The 16,972-nt window shown below is 46.5% G+C and overlaps 1 protein-coding gene across 1 annotated transcript; it reads left to right on the top strand.

Moving 5' to 3' along the window:
* The first annotated feature begins 2,093 nt into the window (after positions 1–2,093).
* On the top strand, positions 2,094–16,742 carry TGM7 (transglutaminase 7). The gene is made up of 13 exons (XM_049781697.1): positions 2,094–2,160; positions 3,455–3,637; positions 4,218–4,466; positions 5,978–6,096; positions 7,635–7,763; positions 7,876–8,053; positions 10,995–11,133; positions 12,110–12,213; positions 12,621–12,863; positions 13,798–14,124; positions 14,711–14,871; positions 16,171–16,304; positions 16,583–16,742. The coding sequence occupies exons 1-13, from the start codon at positions 2,094–2,096 to the stop codon at positions 16,740–16,742; spliced, it is 2,193 nt and encodes a 730-aa protein (XP_049637654.1).
* The last annotated feature ends 230 nt before the right edge of the window (positions 16,743–16,972 follow it).

The following is a 16,972-nucleotide window of genomic DNA, read 5'->3' as shown; positions in this document are numbered from 1 at the left end:
TTTCTTCATGAACAAATCTAGAGACAAGCCTGAGCAAAGGGAAACCTGAGTTGGCTGCCATGAGATACCATGCCTTGAGCTGAAAAAAGCAACTGCCAGGAAAGGGTCATCCTCATCCTGGCTTCTATAGATATAACCCGGACCAATTCTGTGTGTTCTTCACTACCTCTACAATTACTGTTGTTGACTTGTGGGTCACACCCAGCTCAAGCCAGTCCCAGCTCAATGCTGGGGATCACTCAGTGTCTGGCATCAAACCAGTCTTCCTCCATGCAAAGTATGCATCAGCATTTAATCAAAAAAATGTTTTTATTTTATTTATTTATTTATTTAAAAAATGCATCACATAGTTGACAGAATTAATAATAATACATTTGTTTCCAGATAAGTCAAAGCAAAGTTATTGGGAAAATAGGAAAAGAAAAAAAGAAAATGAAGAGAAAAAAAGAAAATAATACAATAACAGATCATTTGTGAAAATTATAGTATCATCAATGCAGTCATTAATACAATGACAAAAGATTTACAGGGCCGGAGAGATAGCATGGAGGTAAGGTGTTTGCCTTTCATGCAGAAGGTCATCAGTTTGAATCCAGCGTCCCATATGGTCCCCCGTGCCTGCCAGGAGTAATTTCTGAGCATGGAGCCAAGAGTTTCCCCTGAGCACTGCAGGGTGTGACCCCCCTCCCCAAAAAAACACACAAAAAAAGATTTAGTAAGTTCTTGTTGTTATATGTCCAGTCTGTTAAATTGGAGTGTTCCTTTAAGGATGACACATCATACGCATGAAATTGTATCATATCATACGCATTGTACGCATGAAGTTGCCCAGAAATTTAAAGCTACAATACTGTGAATTTTGGGGCATATACTCGGCTACAGGGTCTCCTGGAAGAAGACCAGTTCAAACATGGTGACAGTGATTGTGGGTGTGGTTACAATTGCCAGGCTTTCCCGAAAGAAGGAAGATACAAGGGGAAGTGCCCACACTCGATCCAGCAGAAGCCCTGGTGATATCAACCCAATAACCAGTGAACATCAATAGCTTCAATAACCTGAAGTGTGGTCAGATTAGCATCCCTATAGGGAATGGTAGAGGATCAGTAATGAGGCAGGGCCATCAGGAAAGTGGTGATTCTAAGTGATAGAGGCAGCAAGTGTGGCTTTGGCTGGTGGGGACTTGGCCCAACCTCTCTTCCTGAGATGGCTAGCTTTGTGCTGCATGGGCCGGTGTAGCCATAAGATTTCACTGCTTGGTTTACATCTTGTTGGAGGAAAGGGTGAGTCTATGGAGCTAGCCCAATTCGAACATGGTGACTGCATTTGTGAGTGTGGTTACAAATTTAGTCCAAATTCTCTCTCTTTTTTTTTTTTTTTTGGTTTTTCGGACCACACCCATTTGATGCTCAGGGGTTACTCCTGACTAAGCTCTCAGAAATTGCCCCTGGCTTGGGGGGACCATATGGGATGCTGGGGGATAAAACCGAGGTCCTTCCTTGGCTAGCGCTTGCATGGCAGACACCTTACCTCTAGCGCCACCTTGTCAGCCCCGTGTCCAAACTCTTAAAACAACTTTATTACCAATTATTTGGACCAAGACATGGAACAGTTTGGTCAATTCCTTGATGTGAGGCAAAGGAGTTGAATTAAAGAATTAGGATTTCCAAAGTCCATGTGGTGCTAAAGATGGATTGAAGCAATACAAGTGAACTCATTTAGTCAATACATAGCGTCCCCATGGAAGGGCAACATGTAAATGGCATAAGAGCTGATTGAGTGGGAACATGAGTTTTTCCTCTGGGAAGTAACCTGGCCTTCACCTACCTACATGCCAGCAGTAGCCTTTACTCCCTTGGTAAAATCTGAAAATTGTCAAATTCTTCCAGGGGACTGAAGTGCCCTAGATGACAACAAATGCCATAAACACCATTACAAAACAATAGCAAAGCAAGTACAAATTGAAGCAGTTTTATTACTTGTACTCAGAGCATTTAATGACCATGAGCACCATGCTGAGCCAGCCACTCTGCTACAATATCTGCATATCTCTATAAGGTAGAAATGCCCATCTCCGTCTCCAAGCCAAGGGTATGATGTTTAGTGTGACTGCTCAAGGCTGCATCAAGCCAGGTGATAAAAGCCAGTTCTCCAGAAGCCTGTGTAAGCTGGATGAGAAGCTCTGTAGAACAGATGTAATGACTTTCTCATACCCTTGTAACATGGCAAGAAGCAAGAAATAAGCCACAAGATCTCTGAGCTGTCTCCCAGTGTCATACCAAACACATGGCTATAGAAGAGGTCTCAGCCTTAGACCAACTTGTTTACTGAATCCACACAATAGTTTAATATGGGGGTCAGAGTGATAGCAGAGTGGGTAGGATGTTTGCCTTGCATGCAGTTGACCCTGATTCAATCCCTGGCATCCCATATGATCCCCTAAGCATCACCAGGAGTGATTCCTGAGTGTAAAGCCAAGAGTAACTCTTGAGCATCACCAGATATGACCCAAAAGCCCACAGAAAATGGGGGTCAGAGGGGCCGGAGTAATAGCGCAGCAGTAGGGCATTTGCCTTGCACATGGCTGACCCAGGAAAGACCGAGGTTCGATCCTCATCATTCCATATGGTCCCCCAAGCCAGGAGCAATTTCTAAGTGCATAGCCAGGAGTAACTCCTCAGCATCACTGGGTGTGGCCCAAAAACCATTAAAAATGGGGGTCAGAGAGATATTATAGGGGTATAATCTAGTCAGGAGCTTCCTTGACAGCCGCTGACCCCACTGAGCACCACTGGGAGCAACCCCCAACCACAGAATCAGGAGTATCCTCCAAGAAGTGCAGAAGATGGTGCAGACCCCACACCACCACCACCACCACCACCACCACCACAGAAAAGAAAAAGTCAAATATGCTCTTTTTTTTTTTAATGTAGGATAACAGCCTGTCCAAGGGGCTGGAGAGACAGTGTAGTTGGTAGGTAACTTGCCTTGCACAATAAGACCTGGTTTCTACCTCAAGCATTCCATATGGTCCCCCAGCACCATCAGGAGTAAATTTTGGAGTAAAGAGTGAGTAACCAACTGCTGAGCATTCCTGGGTGTTAAAACAACAACAAAAAAATGTCATAAGAGTATGTGATGGCACTTCAAGGTGTTTGTGATTTAGAAAAGGTTAACCACAGAGAATGACTAAGAGGTAAAGCTTTAATTTATCTAGGAATCCCAGGTTTCTAGTGCTCTGGCACTAGATATTGGTGCTAAGGTCACAGGGGTCATGAGTCTTCTACTTCTGGCCCAGGCTATCTGACTTACCTTCTGAAACTGAATCTTGGGATCAGATGTGGGTGATGTAAGCTATAAACAGGAATCCAGTACCAGGGAACTGAGCATGAGAAGTGTTATGGATGCAGGGGCCCAGGGACCACAACCAGCCAGTAACTGTTTCCTTCTCTGCCAGTGGCTGCGTTGGCGCTCAGGTCTGTAGACCTGCAGAAGTCTCAGAACAACAAAGACCATCACACAAAGGAGATGGGCCCCAAGCGGCTAGTGGTGCGCCGGGGCCAGTCCTTTGCTCTTCGACTGTATTTCAATCGGCCCTTCCGTGCTGGGTCTGACTCCATCACCTTCATAGCTGAAACTGGTGAGTTCACCCAGCCCCAAGGCCAAGTACAACTCAAGTGACCCCTACCTCTCCTGTCGGAGCCTTCACCTTCCCTTCTCCAGGAATCACTAGGATCCTTGCTATTAAGGGAAGATTTGTCTGTGAGCTGAAGTTGTGATACAAACAGCCAGCCTTTCAACACATAACAAGCAATTTAGGTTATTTTTTGGAGGTGTGGGGACTCCTAGGAAGTGCTTAGGGGGCCCAGTATCCTGCCCTAAGGTACAGTAGTTCAATGCCTTGCCCAGTGATGTGGTGCTATCCAGCAAAGATGAACCTCACAGTGTTTAGTAGGGGGTGGGGGAATCATGTGGTGTTAGGGCCTAGCACATGTGAGGCAAGTATTCTGGCTTTGTACTGTCGGTCCTATGATTGTGTTTTATAGATTAAACAGTGAGGTCCAGATATTTTAAGTGACTTGTCCCAAGTACACCCATTGGCAGTAAAAGCTTAAACTTAAAGGGTTAGCACATGACAGGAGTAGAGAAAGGTCCTCATTATCCCTGTGCCAATAGATCACCTGGATTTTGAGTGTGGGGAATGATTCTTTCCCATGCAGGACCTGCACCCACAGAACGGCTTGGAACCCGTGCCACCTTTGTGCTCACCCAGGCCCGGCGGGGTAACACCTGGAGTGCATCTGACTTCATTGTGGACGCCAACTCTCTCTCTGTCTCCATTTTCACTCCTGCCAACTCGATTGTTGGCCCCTACAGCCTGAAGATAGAGATTGCAAGAGGCCCAGGCCTAGGGCATGTGACGCACCCTGTGGGGACTTTCATACTGCTTTTTAACCCTTGGAGTGCAGGTACAACATACACAGGCTGCAATGGAATTGCTTTGTGAGATCCTTGGGAAGCCCAGATGAGAGAATAGTTTGCCTGCTCTATTAGTGCAAATCAAATCAACTTTACAAAGTGAGTTTTAGTTTATTTTGGTTTTTTGGGTTTTTTCTTTTTTGCTTGTTTGGTTGTGTTTTTTGTTTGTTTGTTTGTTTGTCATTTGGTCACACCCATTGGCACTCAGGAATTACTCCTGGCTCTGTGCTCAGAAGTCACTCCTGGCAGGCTCATATGGGGAATCATATGGGATGACAGGACGCGAACCACCATTTGTCCTGGATCAGCCACGTACAAGGCAGATGTCCTACTGCTGTGCTATTGTTCTAGTCCCTGGGTTTTATTTTTGAAGCTACACCAGTAGTACTCAGGGCTTATTCTGAGTTCTGCATGAAGGAATTACTCCTGGCTGGACTCAGGGGGCCAGATGGACTGAAGATTGAACCCAGGTCAGCAACATGTGAAACAAGTGTCCTATCTCTCTGACCCTTACAAAGTGGGGCTAACGACATAATGAGCCTTCCCTGTGGAATGTCCTTGGTCTGAAACTGAAGAGTAAAAGAAAGGAGAAAGCTTAGAAAATGAAGCATAAATGATTCTAACTGTATTACAGTGATGGGCAGAGGAAGGACAAGTAGCCTGAACATGACAAAATGTAATAATAGTGGGTGGCAGAGGAAGGACAAATAGCCTGAACGTGACAAAATGTAATAACAGTGGGTGGCTCTGAGAAATAGGAATCAGGGATTCTCTTAGTCTTCCTTCTGTCATTTGCAATTTTTAAACCACAGTAATAAGTCTGCCATCTCTTACAATCAGAAAAAGATGCTCATTATTTTTTGTTTGTTTGTTTGGGGCCACACCAAATCAGTGCAAATTATCTTTACAAAGTGGGTTTTAATCTATTTATTTTATTTTGTTTGGTTTGGTTTTTTGTGTTTGGGTTTTTTTTGTTTTTGTTTTTGGTTTTTTTTTTTTGGTTTTTGAGTCACACCCAGTGGCACTCAGGGGTTACTCCTGACTATGCTCTAAGAAATCGCTCCTGGCTTGGGGGACCATATGGGATGCTGGGGTTCAAACTCAGATCTGTCCTGGGTCAGCTGCATGCAAGGCAAATGCTCTACCATCGCACTGTCATCTGACCTCAGATAATCATTATTTTTTAAAAACATCGATCATATTACTGGCCTCTGGAAGGGCATGGGATAGACTTCCAAGAGGTCTCATCTTAATTTTTATTGCCACCAAACCACTACTTCATGTTTCAACAAGATACAATTCTTAATATTTTTGTTTGTTTATTTTGGGTTCATATTCGGCAGGATCAGGGAACCATATGGGATGGTGGGGATTAAATCCAGGTTGGCCAGGTGCAAGGCAAATCCCTTTATTGCTCTGGCTCAATCCCTAACATTTTTAACTCTATTAATCTGTGTTTCGATTGAGTGTTTTATCTTCTCTGATACACTTAACTTCTCAGAGGATGACGTCTACCTGCCGAGTGAGATACTGCTACAGGAGTATATCATGATGGACTATGGCTTTATTTACAAGGGCCATGAAAAGTTTATCACTTCCTGGCCCTGGAACTATGGGCAGGTAACACTTGCTAGCAGGGCTGGGGTGGGATTCTGAAAGCCAATACTCAAGAATTGTGAACATTCCCTCACACTGAAAAATAAAGTCAGTGTGAGTCCTGGACCAGTCTCCCATTTAGTGAGAAGAGCCAGGAAGGAAAGGGCTTTTCAGTATTTTAAATGAAAATCTTGAATTAAAATCCAGGATGGCAGGTTGTCAACCTACCATCAACTTCTATAGTAATCAGTTATGGTAAATCTTATTTCATCTATCTGGGGCTCTCAAAAGGTAGCCTTAAATTGAATGTGGTTCAAGAATACTTTGGTAGTGCTACAGGCAAAGCATATTCTTACACATACTTACATCAAAAGTCTTATATTCTTGGGCTGCAGCAATAGCATCAAATATCTAGTGTATCGAGAGAGGACCTTGGACTCTGGGGTCTTTTCTATTCCCAGCTAGATGGTTGGTGTCATCTCTCCCTCTTTCCTTCCTCATCTCAGATCTTCCCTCCACATACTGAGGGGAGAGTTAGCTGGAAAAGGTGTCTTGTGGAGAGACAAGTTTCTCTGCTTTTCTGTTTTGTTTTGTTTTTTTGATTTTTGGGCCACACCCGGCTGTGCTCAGGTGTTACTCCTGGCTGTCTGCTCAGAAATAACTCCTGGCAGGCACGGGGGACCATATGGGACACCGGGATTCGAACCAACCACCTTTGGTCCTGGATCGGCTTCTTGCAAGGCAAACGCCGCTGTGCTATCTCTCCAGGCCCGTTTCTCTGCTTTTCGATAGTGACAACTTGCTTGTGTAATCTAGGGATTGGGGGTTTGGGACCCAACCTGAGGTGCTCAAGGGTTATTCCTGGCTCTGTGCTCAGGAGTGACTCTTGGTATTACTTGGGAAACCAGGCGCTACCAAGGATAGAACTGTGGTTGACAAGATACAATGACAACAAGGCACAAGGCAAATGCCTTCACCCTGCACTATCTCTCTAGGCTTTTTCAATTTTTTGAATCAGAAACAGATGCTGCCATGTTTCTCATCCAAAAAGGCTGCACCTAATGTCACTGATCTATGTTGTAAATGCATGTCACCAGTCTGCATGGCCTTCTCCTGGGCTCATAGCACAGGGGCTTAACTTGATCTGGTTTTAAGGTCCTTCAAGCTCCTCTCCTCATATGTCCATCTCTCTCTGTATTCACTTGTTTCTTTCGTTCTCCCAAGTTCCTACCTGTCCTTAGCACCATCAGGCTCAAAGAAACCCACTCTCTTCTTTGCTCATCTGGTTCTTCAAAGCTCTCATCTTTATAAGATATCTGGTCTCCTCTGTCTACATGGATCTGTCACCTCTTTTAATCATGCTTGTATTTTCCCCCATGAGAGCCGCAGGGATCAACTCTTCCCATTCTGAAGCCAATACACTCCCAATTTAACTCATAAGCACTAGAAGGCTAAACCTGGTCTGATATTGAGTCCCCTGAAGACGCCTTCTCGAACGTCCAAGTTTCAGAATACTAGACAGTTTGACTTTTCTTTTTGTTTTCTTGGACATGACTTGGCAGTTTGAAGAGGACATAATAGACATCTGCTTTGAGATTTTGAACAAAAGCCTGTACTTCCTAGAGGACCCGTCCAGAGACTACTCACAGAGAAATGACGTGGTGTATGTCTGCAGGGTGGTGAGTGCCATGGTAAGGACAGGACCACCCTCCACCCCACCCCCTGCCTGCCATCATCTGAGGTCAAGGAGGGTGCGCCACCTCAGCCCAACATTGGGGAAACCCACCTGTTTGTCCCTTGCAGATCAACAGCAATGATGACAGTGGCGTGCTTCAGGGGAACTGGGGAGAGGACTACTCGCAGGGGGTGAGCCCGCTGGAGTGGACCGGCAGTGTGGCCATCCTTCGGCAGTGGTCAGCCAGGGGCAGGCAGCCAGTGAAGTACGGACAGTGCTGGGTCTTTGCAGCTGTTATGTGCACCGGTGAGGCAGTAAGCAGGGGGCAGGGGACAGACCTCCTCACTTAATCTTCACTTAAATAACCCTTCAGGTTATTTATACCTCTGTTGACTGTGCCTGGCTCACTATTCTGCTAAAATGTGGTAGGCAGTGGGCATGTGTGAGTGTGCACATCTGTGTTTGCTTTTTGAGAGGGTCATATCTAGAGGTGCTGAGGACGTACTCTTGGCTCTGATTTCAGGGGTCACTCCTGACAGTGCTGAAACCATATCTAGGGCTGAGAACCTAACTGGGATCAGCCGCATGCAATGAAGCACCATGACTGCTTTACATTCTCAGCTTTTCTCCAGCATATTTTCAAGTCTTGCACTTCACCCGTTTACTCAGGAGAGAAGCTGATTTACTAAAATAACACACAAAAGTCTCTTTTTTTATTTGTTTTTGTTTTGAGGCCATACCTGACCATGCACAGGGGTCACAACTGGCTCTGTACTCAGGAGTTATTCCTGGCAGTGCTTGGGGGATCATATAGGATGATAGGGATCAAACCCAGATTGGCCACATGCAAAGCAAGCACTCTACCTGCTGTACTATTGCTCTGGTCCCTGAATAAACTTCTTGATGGAGCAGTGGTATGAAAGGGTGACCGGCCCCAAGTGTATTCCTTGATACCATGTGACCCAATTTCAGCCCTGCCTTATGTGGTTCTAATCTCCCTGAACACTGGCTCTGTGGCATCTGAGTACCTCACTGCCAGGCTCAAGCACTTACTGGTCTGGTCTGCACCAATGTGCTGAGCTTCACCAGGAATGGCCTTGCCTCCCTACCACTACTTGGGAGGTTCCTTTAGAAATGATCACCAGGGGCCGGGTAGGTGGCGCTGGAGGTAAGGTGCCTGCCTTGCAAGCGCTAGCCAAGGAAGGACCGCGGTTCGATCCCCCGGCATCCCATATGGTCCCCCCAAGCCAGGGGCGATTTCTGAGCACATAGCCAGGAGTAACCCCTGAGCGTCAAACGGGTGTGGCCCAAAAACCAAAAAAAAAAAGAAATGATCACCAATGGGGCCGGGTGGTAGCACAACGGTAGCGAACAAACCTGGATTCAATCTCCAGCATCTTATATGGTCCCCCAAGGCAGGAGCAATTTCTGAGCACAGAGCCAGGAGTAATCCCTGAGAGCCACTGGGTGTGCCCCCCCCCAAAAGGGCAAAATAAAAATGAATAAATAAGAGGCCACCATTGAGCTACAGTGACACAGTCTCTCTTTCTGGGCACCAGAAGGGTAAGACAAGAACTTTTAGTCACTGACAGAATATGTTCCAAAGGTCACATTGACTCCTGGCTTGACTTACTTGGGAATATGTGTGTGTGGTGGTTAATACCTTCTTTGGGTGACTCTGAGATTTTTACTTTGGCTTCAAAAGAAGTCTTTAGGGGGCCAGAGAGATAGCACAGCGGTAGGGCATTTGACTTGCATGCGGCCGACCCCAGGTGAGACCTGATTCGATTCCCAGCACCCTTGTGGTCTCCCAGCCTGCCCATTTCTGAGTGCAGAGCCAGAAATCTGAGCCCCGCTGGGTGTGGCCCAACAACCAATTAATCAATTAATCAGTAAATAAATAAAGTTTAAAAAATAAACAAAAGAAGTCTTTTAAGGCTGCAGAGAGCCAACAATAGCGCGCCCCATCCCCACCCCCGCTTTCTGACTTATGTAATACTATGATAGAAAACCACCAGAGGGTGCTGTTGCTCAAACAAAGATGGTAGCTATCGCAGAGGCTTCCTTTTGTCTGTCCTCTTCACACTTCTATTCCTCTGTAGTTATGTCTTACTCTTTTTTTGGGGGGGGGCACACCCAGCATTGCTCAGGGGTTACCCCTGGCTGTCTGCTCAGAAATAGCTCCTGGCAGGCATGGGGGACCATATGGGACACAGGGATTCGAACCAACCACCTTAGGTCCTGGATTGGCTGCTTGCAAGGCAAATAATGCTGTGCTATCTCTCCGGGCCCATGTCTTATTCTTCTATCCATTCTGATTGCTTTCCTACTTCCTCCAAGTCCTTCTCTTTCAGTAGAAGTATAGACGTAAATCATCTGGTCTAGCTTCTCATTTTGTTACACAAAAGGACTCTTCAGTCCAGAGAAGTTAAGCCTATCAACAGTTTCTACTCTAAAATGGGTCACAACATATAGATAAAACTTACTTTTTTATTTGTCTGGTTTTGGACACACCATATGGGATGCTGGGGATCAAACCCTGTTGGCCGCTTTCAATGCAAGCATCCTAACTGCTATCCTATTGCTCCAGCCCCTATATAAAATATTTTAATCTCTATTTTATTTATTGGGTTGAGTTTCCCAGTGGTGCTGGGGGCTACCAGCTAGACCCAGCAGCTGGGGGAGGAGGTGTGTGAAACAAATTCTGGGTTTGAGTTCCAGCCTTGTGAATAACCTTTCTGGCTCCTGGTACACTGCTTTAAATTCAGAAAGCTGCCGAATGGAAAAAGCTCACAATAATATTTTAATAGCATTTTAAATGTTGGTTGATAGTAGACCATCAGATGATTTCTCCTGATTGGGGAGCCCCATTAATTGGGTAGGTGGGAAGCAGGTTTATTGATCTGGGTATAAAGCTTAAGATTAAGAAATCACAGGTTGAGGCCGGAGAGATAGCATGGAGGTAAGGTGTTTTGCCTTTCATGTAGAAGGACGGTAGTTCAAATCCCCACATCCTGTATAGTCCCCTGTGCCTGCTGGGGGTGATTTCTGAGCATAGAGCCAGGAGGACCCTTTGAGCACTGCTGGGTGTGACCCAAAAACAAACAAACAAAAAAAGAAATTACAGGTCGAGGTCTGCAAGGATCTTAGCTTGCTTTCTCTCCTGCTGCAAAGCTTGGAAGCCAATGTGGGGAACTGATGATTCTGGCTGAAATGAATTTGGTACTTCACTATGTGTTTTTTTTAGTAATGCGATGCCTAGGTGTTCCAACCCGGGTCGTTTCCAATTTCCGTTCTGCACATAACGTGGATGGGAACTTGACCATTGACAGCTACTATGATCAAAATGGAGAGATGCTGCCAATTAAGAAACAAGACAAAATCTGGTAAGGGACTCATGCTCTGCCCCAGGAAGGGGAGGAAAACTTGGACCCATTGGCTTGGCTCTCTGACCTTGAACATTTTTTGAACCTTTTTTTTTTTTTTGGTTTGTGGGCCACACCGGGTGGTCCTCAGGGGTTACTCTTGGCTGTGCACTCAGAAATCCCTCCTGGCTCGGGGGGTCATATGGGATGCCGGGGATAGAACCCATGTCTGTTCTGGGTCAGCCCATCTTTGAACATTCTTGTGGATACTCAAAGAATATGTCCCAAGCCAGAAGGCTATTCTGGCTATTTAGCTCATCGCCCCCACATTCCCATAAGAAAGGGGACCAATAGATAAGATTCTGAATCCAGTTGCCAAATGAATTATTCGACCTTGGGAATCTGACCTCACAGTCTACATCTTACTACTACTACTTCGGGTTTTCTATTTGCATAAGTTTATTTTTTATCTACTGGACTTGCTGCCTCTTCATACTTAAGAGACTCTCTAATCTTTACTCCCTTATCCCATGTCTGCTGGTCTGTAAGTATAAATCGTGCATGTGTTTGCTTCCCTGTTTATGCACGGATATCTGTGTACTCTTTACTATTACAGTTCTGTTTCCTCTAGTTTTTTTTCTTCTTTTCCCATCCCAAATCTGTTGTCCTACTTGTTATTTTCCATCCAGTTTGAATCCCAGGAGAGCTAGCCTCTGTGCTTGGAATCTCTTTACTCTGAGTTTCTAGAGTGCTGAAACTTCATAGGCTCAATCAATGTCCATTCTAAAACAAAGCCAATGAAAAGGCCCAATGGGCAGAATGTGAACATTTGGGTAAATGTGTGGTCTTTGCACTATTCTTATAACTTATGTAAGCTCAAATTGCTTGCAAAAATACAGAAGAAAACACAAACAAAAAGATCAACCATCTAAAATGTTCAAATATTGGCTGGCAAATCCTCCAATGGAAGTCCTCGTCTCCTTACTCATTTCCACAGGAATTTTCATGTCTGGAATGAGTGCTGGATGATCCGGAAAGATCTCCCTCCAGGCTACAATGGTTGGCAGGTTCTAGACCCTACTCCCCAGCAAACTAGCAGTGGTAAGTAGAATTTGCATGGAGGGGGTCTGGGCTCCCAAGGAGTGTTGATGAAGCAATTTATGTGAGTGAATGAGAGTCCAGAAAGGGACATTATTTCCCTCACTTTATTCCCTCACCCAAAGAGGCAAAGTAACAGGGATGACTGGCCAGGAAGGAATCTAATGTGTCAGTTACAGCAAAAGTCAAGGTCTCCTGTCTTGATAATGATGACCTGGCTCAAAGGGGCATGGAGAGGATCAGATGCACTCACAGGAACTGGAGAGAGCGTGGTAGAGAAAGGTCCCTCATGTCCCTGCTTCTCCCAGTTATCTCCTTATCCCCCCCTTACCCCCATCCCCAGCCAGTTGCCCCCTTCCACTTGAGGCAGGCATAAGTTAGCATTAACCAAGTTTCTGTTTCCTGAACAGGACTGTTCTGCTGTGGCCCGGCTTCTGTAAAGGCTATCAGGGAAGGTGAGGTCCACCTGCCCTATGACACCCCATTTGTGTACGCTGAGGTCAACGCTGATGAGGTCATTTGGCTCTTGGGGAATGGTCAGGCCCGGCAAATACTGGCCCATAACACCAGCTCCATTGGAAATGAAATCAGCACCAAGATGGTAGAGTCAGACCAGCGCCAGAACATTACCAGCTCCTACAAATACCCAGAAGGTACCTGGGTACTGGGACTCAGGGTGTGATGCCTCATCGAGAGTGGGTGGAGGGGAGCAACTGGGTCAGGAATTCAAACTTTCACCATCTCCTCACAGCCAGCTTTCAGGGTCTATACCACACCAGGCCATAGGGACATAGGTGATATATGCTGATTTAGCAAATAAAAACACAGAACACCCCTCATTAACTCTGAATTACAAATTAACTTGTTTACTTGTGTGTTTATTTGCTTGTTTTGATTTTGGGGCCACACCTGGCAGTGCTCAGGGTCACTCCTGACTCTGAGCTCAGAAATCAATCCTGGAAGGCTTTGGGGACCATATGGAATGACAGGGATTGAACCAAGGTTGGCCATATGCAAGGCAAATACCCTACCTGCTGTGCTGTTGCTTCTGCCCACAAATTAACTTATTAAGACAAATGTTTTACCAGTCTAAGTATGATTTGAGATATGTTTATACTAAAAAATGTTCAGCTGAAATTCTAAGTTAATGGAATGTTTTTTATAATGTCCTTTATTCTATATGGGAACTGAACCCTTGGGCAGTCTCATGGTTTACTGTGTCAGGGCTTTAAGGGGAAAGGTGGGTCCTAAAGGAAGGGCCTCTGGGCCCAGAAAGGGAGCCATGCCTGGGAAGAAGGCCAGGGCAAAGCTAAACTGCCTGAGAATTAGTTAAGGGTCCTGCTTGATGAGAGCTGTGACACATTATAACCACAGCTGGGCCTTCAGATCCCCATGGGGGTTCAAGAGGACAAAACTAAGCACTAAGACCTTGGTCCTGAAGGGCAGCACACATACACACATATCATGTTTTCAGACCTGATGGTGATCTACTCATAGGCCATTCCTAAATTTAGGGGCTTGAAATCAGGGCAGTGGGCAGCTGGAGGACTTGTTTTTCACTCTTCTTCCATCTCTCCTTTCTACCAGGATCCCGTGAGGAACGATCCATATTTATGAAGGCCTCCCGGAAAATGCTGGGCTCCAGGCGGGCTTCTTCCCCCTTTTTGGACCTGCTTGGCTCTGTGGCTTTGAAAGAGCAGCCGGCACAGTTGCAACTGCATCTGGCCAACCCCCCCGAGTGGGGCCATGACCTGTTACTGAGGCTACATGCCTGGAGGGTGCCTGACAGGACCCACTTGCAGGGACCCATTTCACTGGTGGTCCGTTTCTGTGCACAAGCCCTGCTGCACAAGGGCGGTGCCCGGGAGCCCCTGTGGAGGCAAACAGTGCGTCTGCAGCTGGACTTCGGGAAGGGTACATGGGGGGCAGGCTGCTGCAGGGAGGGCTGGGAGGACCCTCGAGCCACACACACAGCCACACACACACACACACACACAAACACATATACACACACACCCCTCTCACCCATGCACACAACTCACACTTAAACACATCCCATACACACATCCATGACTTGTATTCATTGCTATCTTACATGTGTGCATCCATGTTGTGCACATAAACACACACCATACATGCATCTTACACTCATATACCTACATTTCACACAGGTGCACATGTCCCTCACATCCACAGGTGTCACACATAAACACACCCCCAGAACATATATACACATCCTACAGACATACACATGTCCTTTTTTCCTTGTGAGCCAAACCCAGAAGTATTCAGGGTTCAGTCCTGGGCACTCCTGCCTTTGAGCTCGAGTCACTCCTGGTGGTGCTCAGGGGATCCTATGGGGGTACCGGGGACTGAATCCAGGTCCACTACTGCAAGGCAAGCTCTCTACGCCCCCCTCCATTTCTCCATAGCACACCCTCTATGTTTGTTGTAAGTCCAGTCCCTGGACTCAGTCAGGTACCCTTTTGTCTATACTTAGAGACACAGCAGCTGCTCTTGCTGCCTGCCAGCAATTACAGAAACAAGCTGACAGATGAAAAGCTCATCCGTGTGTCTGGCATTGCTGAGGTGGAGAAGATTGGGAAGTTTATTTTGGTCGTGAAGGATATCTCTCTGGCGCCTCCTCAGTTGTCTATTGAGGTAATGTGTTTGGGCAGACATGGGGCCTCATGGGATGGGGTGGGGCTGTGGGTAGGCAGTGTTAGCTCAGACCCTGCTGCTGCCTCCTGGGAATTTTCAACATGCATGAAAATGTGATGTGCTGTGGTCTCATGCTCCATGCCTAGTGCAAGGTAAAAAGGTTTCCCAGAAGCGGCGACATTGTAAAGAATGTAAAGAAACACATATCAGAAAAGAAGTAGGTGCTAAAAACATTCTAAGTAAGGAAACAGCTTCAAAGAAGCAGAGAAAGATAGGCAGTAAGATTGGTTTTGTGTGTGTGGGGGGGGGGGGGGGTAAAATCCAGCAGTTCTCAGGGACTATTTCCCAGGGGTCACACTCACAAGTGCTTGAAGGGAAGCAGGTCACATTAAAAAGGTGATGGGGCCAGAGAGACAGCATGGAGGTAAGGCGTTTGCCTTTCATGCAGAAGGTTGGTAGTTCGAATCCCGGCATCCCATATGGTCCCCTGTGCCTGCCAGGAGCAATTTCTGAGCACAGAGACAGGAGTAACCCCTGAGTGCTGCCAGGTGTGACCCCCTCCCCCCAAAAAAGAGAGGAAAAAAAAGGTGAGTGCTGGCCTGGAAAGCGCTCTACAGACTAACCTCAAAGCCCTGATTCAATCCATGCCATCGCATGGTCCCCTGTATACCACCAAAAGGAATCCCAGGTATGACCCTCAAAAAAAAAATCTAATAATAAAAACAAAAAACAAAAATTCTGGGCTGGAGAGGTGGCGCTAGAGGTAAGGTGTCTGCCTTCCAAGCCCTAGCCTAGGGTGAATCACGGTTTGATCCTGGCGTCCCATATGATCCCCCAAGCCTGCCAGGAGCAATTTCTGAGTGTAGAGCCAGGGGTAACCTCTGAGTGCTGCCGGGTGTGACCCAAAAATTAAAAAAAAAAGAAAAAAGAAAAAATTTATAAAGATGAGACTTCTGGTAAGATAGGATGACCAAAAGACTAAATAAACTCTATTTATCACCTTTGAAGAAGTGAGCTGGCCCTTGAGACCTTAAGACATCTAAATGCCTCTGCAACCAGGGAGAACTCAGCCTGGTGCTACTCCCAATCTAGGAGTGAGGTCCCTTAATGGCCACCACCTGCAGAGACAGGCCAGGGCTCCTCCCATGAACACACAGGGCCCATGCCATCCTCTCTTGCTGCCACTGACTCTCATCTCTAAGGACCCATCTCTGTAGTCACCAGAGGGAAGTGGGGCGTGAAATTAGCAGCCTGGACAGCACTACTGGAGCCATTTGCCTATGAGTCTCTCCCCAACAGGTATCTCTGAGGGCTGAGGTGGGCAAGGCATTGCATGTCCGCCTTACCCTCACCAACACACTGACGATGCCTCTGACCAAGTGTTCCATGGTGCTGGAGGGCAGCGGTCTCATCGATGGACAAATAGTCCATGAGTGAGTAGAGTCCCCTGAACTTCTGTCCAAAAGGGACATGAAAGCTCTGCATGGAAGGGAATCCTGAGTGCTCACAGGACTTCCATACATACAAGCAGACACACACAGCATACACACATGTTGTCCCACCAGGACCCTACTTTAAAGACAGGGTGAACTATGGGATATTGGGGGTAATAGGGCCTCACTCACTAAAAGGTCCTACCACCACCAAAAGGGAAACCAGATCACTGTCCCAAGAGCAATTACTCCTTCCTCTTCTCCCCTGTACCCTCCAGACTCGGAACTCTAATGGTTGACCACACAATCCATGTGGAGCTGGATCTCTACCCCATCAAGACTGGAGCACGCCAGCTACAAGTTCTCATCAGCAGCAATGAGGTCAAGGAGATCAAGGGCTACAAGCACATCTTTGTCACTGCACCCAAGGCTTCCTGAGCCCCAGCAAAGTCATTCATCTCCCTTGCATGTGCCCAGTCCTTCTCTTATACCTCATATATCCTCCTAGGTTAGCCTTGCACTCAGCTTCTCCTTATTGAAGGAACTTGCTTCTCCTCAGTCTCTTCCCAGCCCTCCCAGGGGAGAATGAAGCTGTCAGAGCTTTGGCAGAGGAGGAGACAATAAAGATCTCTCTTATTCACCAGAGTTGTCTCTTCTGTGCTAGCACT

This window comes from Suncus etruscus, chromosome 10, assembly GCF_024139225.1.
Source record: "Suncus etruscus isolate mSunEtr1 chromosome 10, mSunEtr1.pri.cur, whole genome shotgun sequence".
In the NCBI taxonomy this organism is placed as follows: Eukaryota; Metazoa; Chordata; class Mammalia; order Eulipotyphla; family Soricidae; genus Suncus; species Suncus etruscus.
This window is presented reverse-complemented; position numbering and strand designations above follow the sequence as displayed.

Bases quoted from the DNA above. Each gene is read 5' to 3' on its own strand.
- TGM7 (XM_049781697.1), top strand. From the start codon at position 2,094: ATGTTTAGTGTGACTGCTCAAGGCTGCATCAAGCCAGGTGATAAAAGC. The intron at 7,764-7,875 runs GTAAGGACAGGA...TGTCCCTTGCAG, and splicing joins GCAGGGTGGTGAGTGCCATG to ATCAACAGCAATGATGACAG. The intron at 14,872-16,170 runs GTAATGTGTTTG...TCTCCCCAACAG, and splicing joins CTCCTCAGTTGTCTATTGAG to GTATCTCTGAGGGCTGAGGT.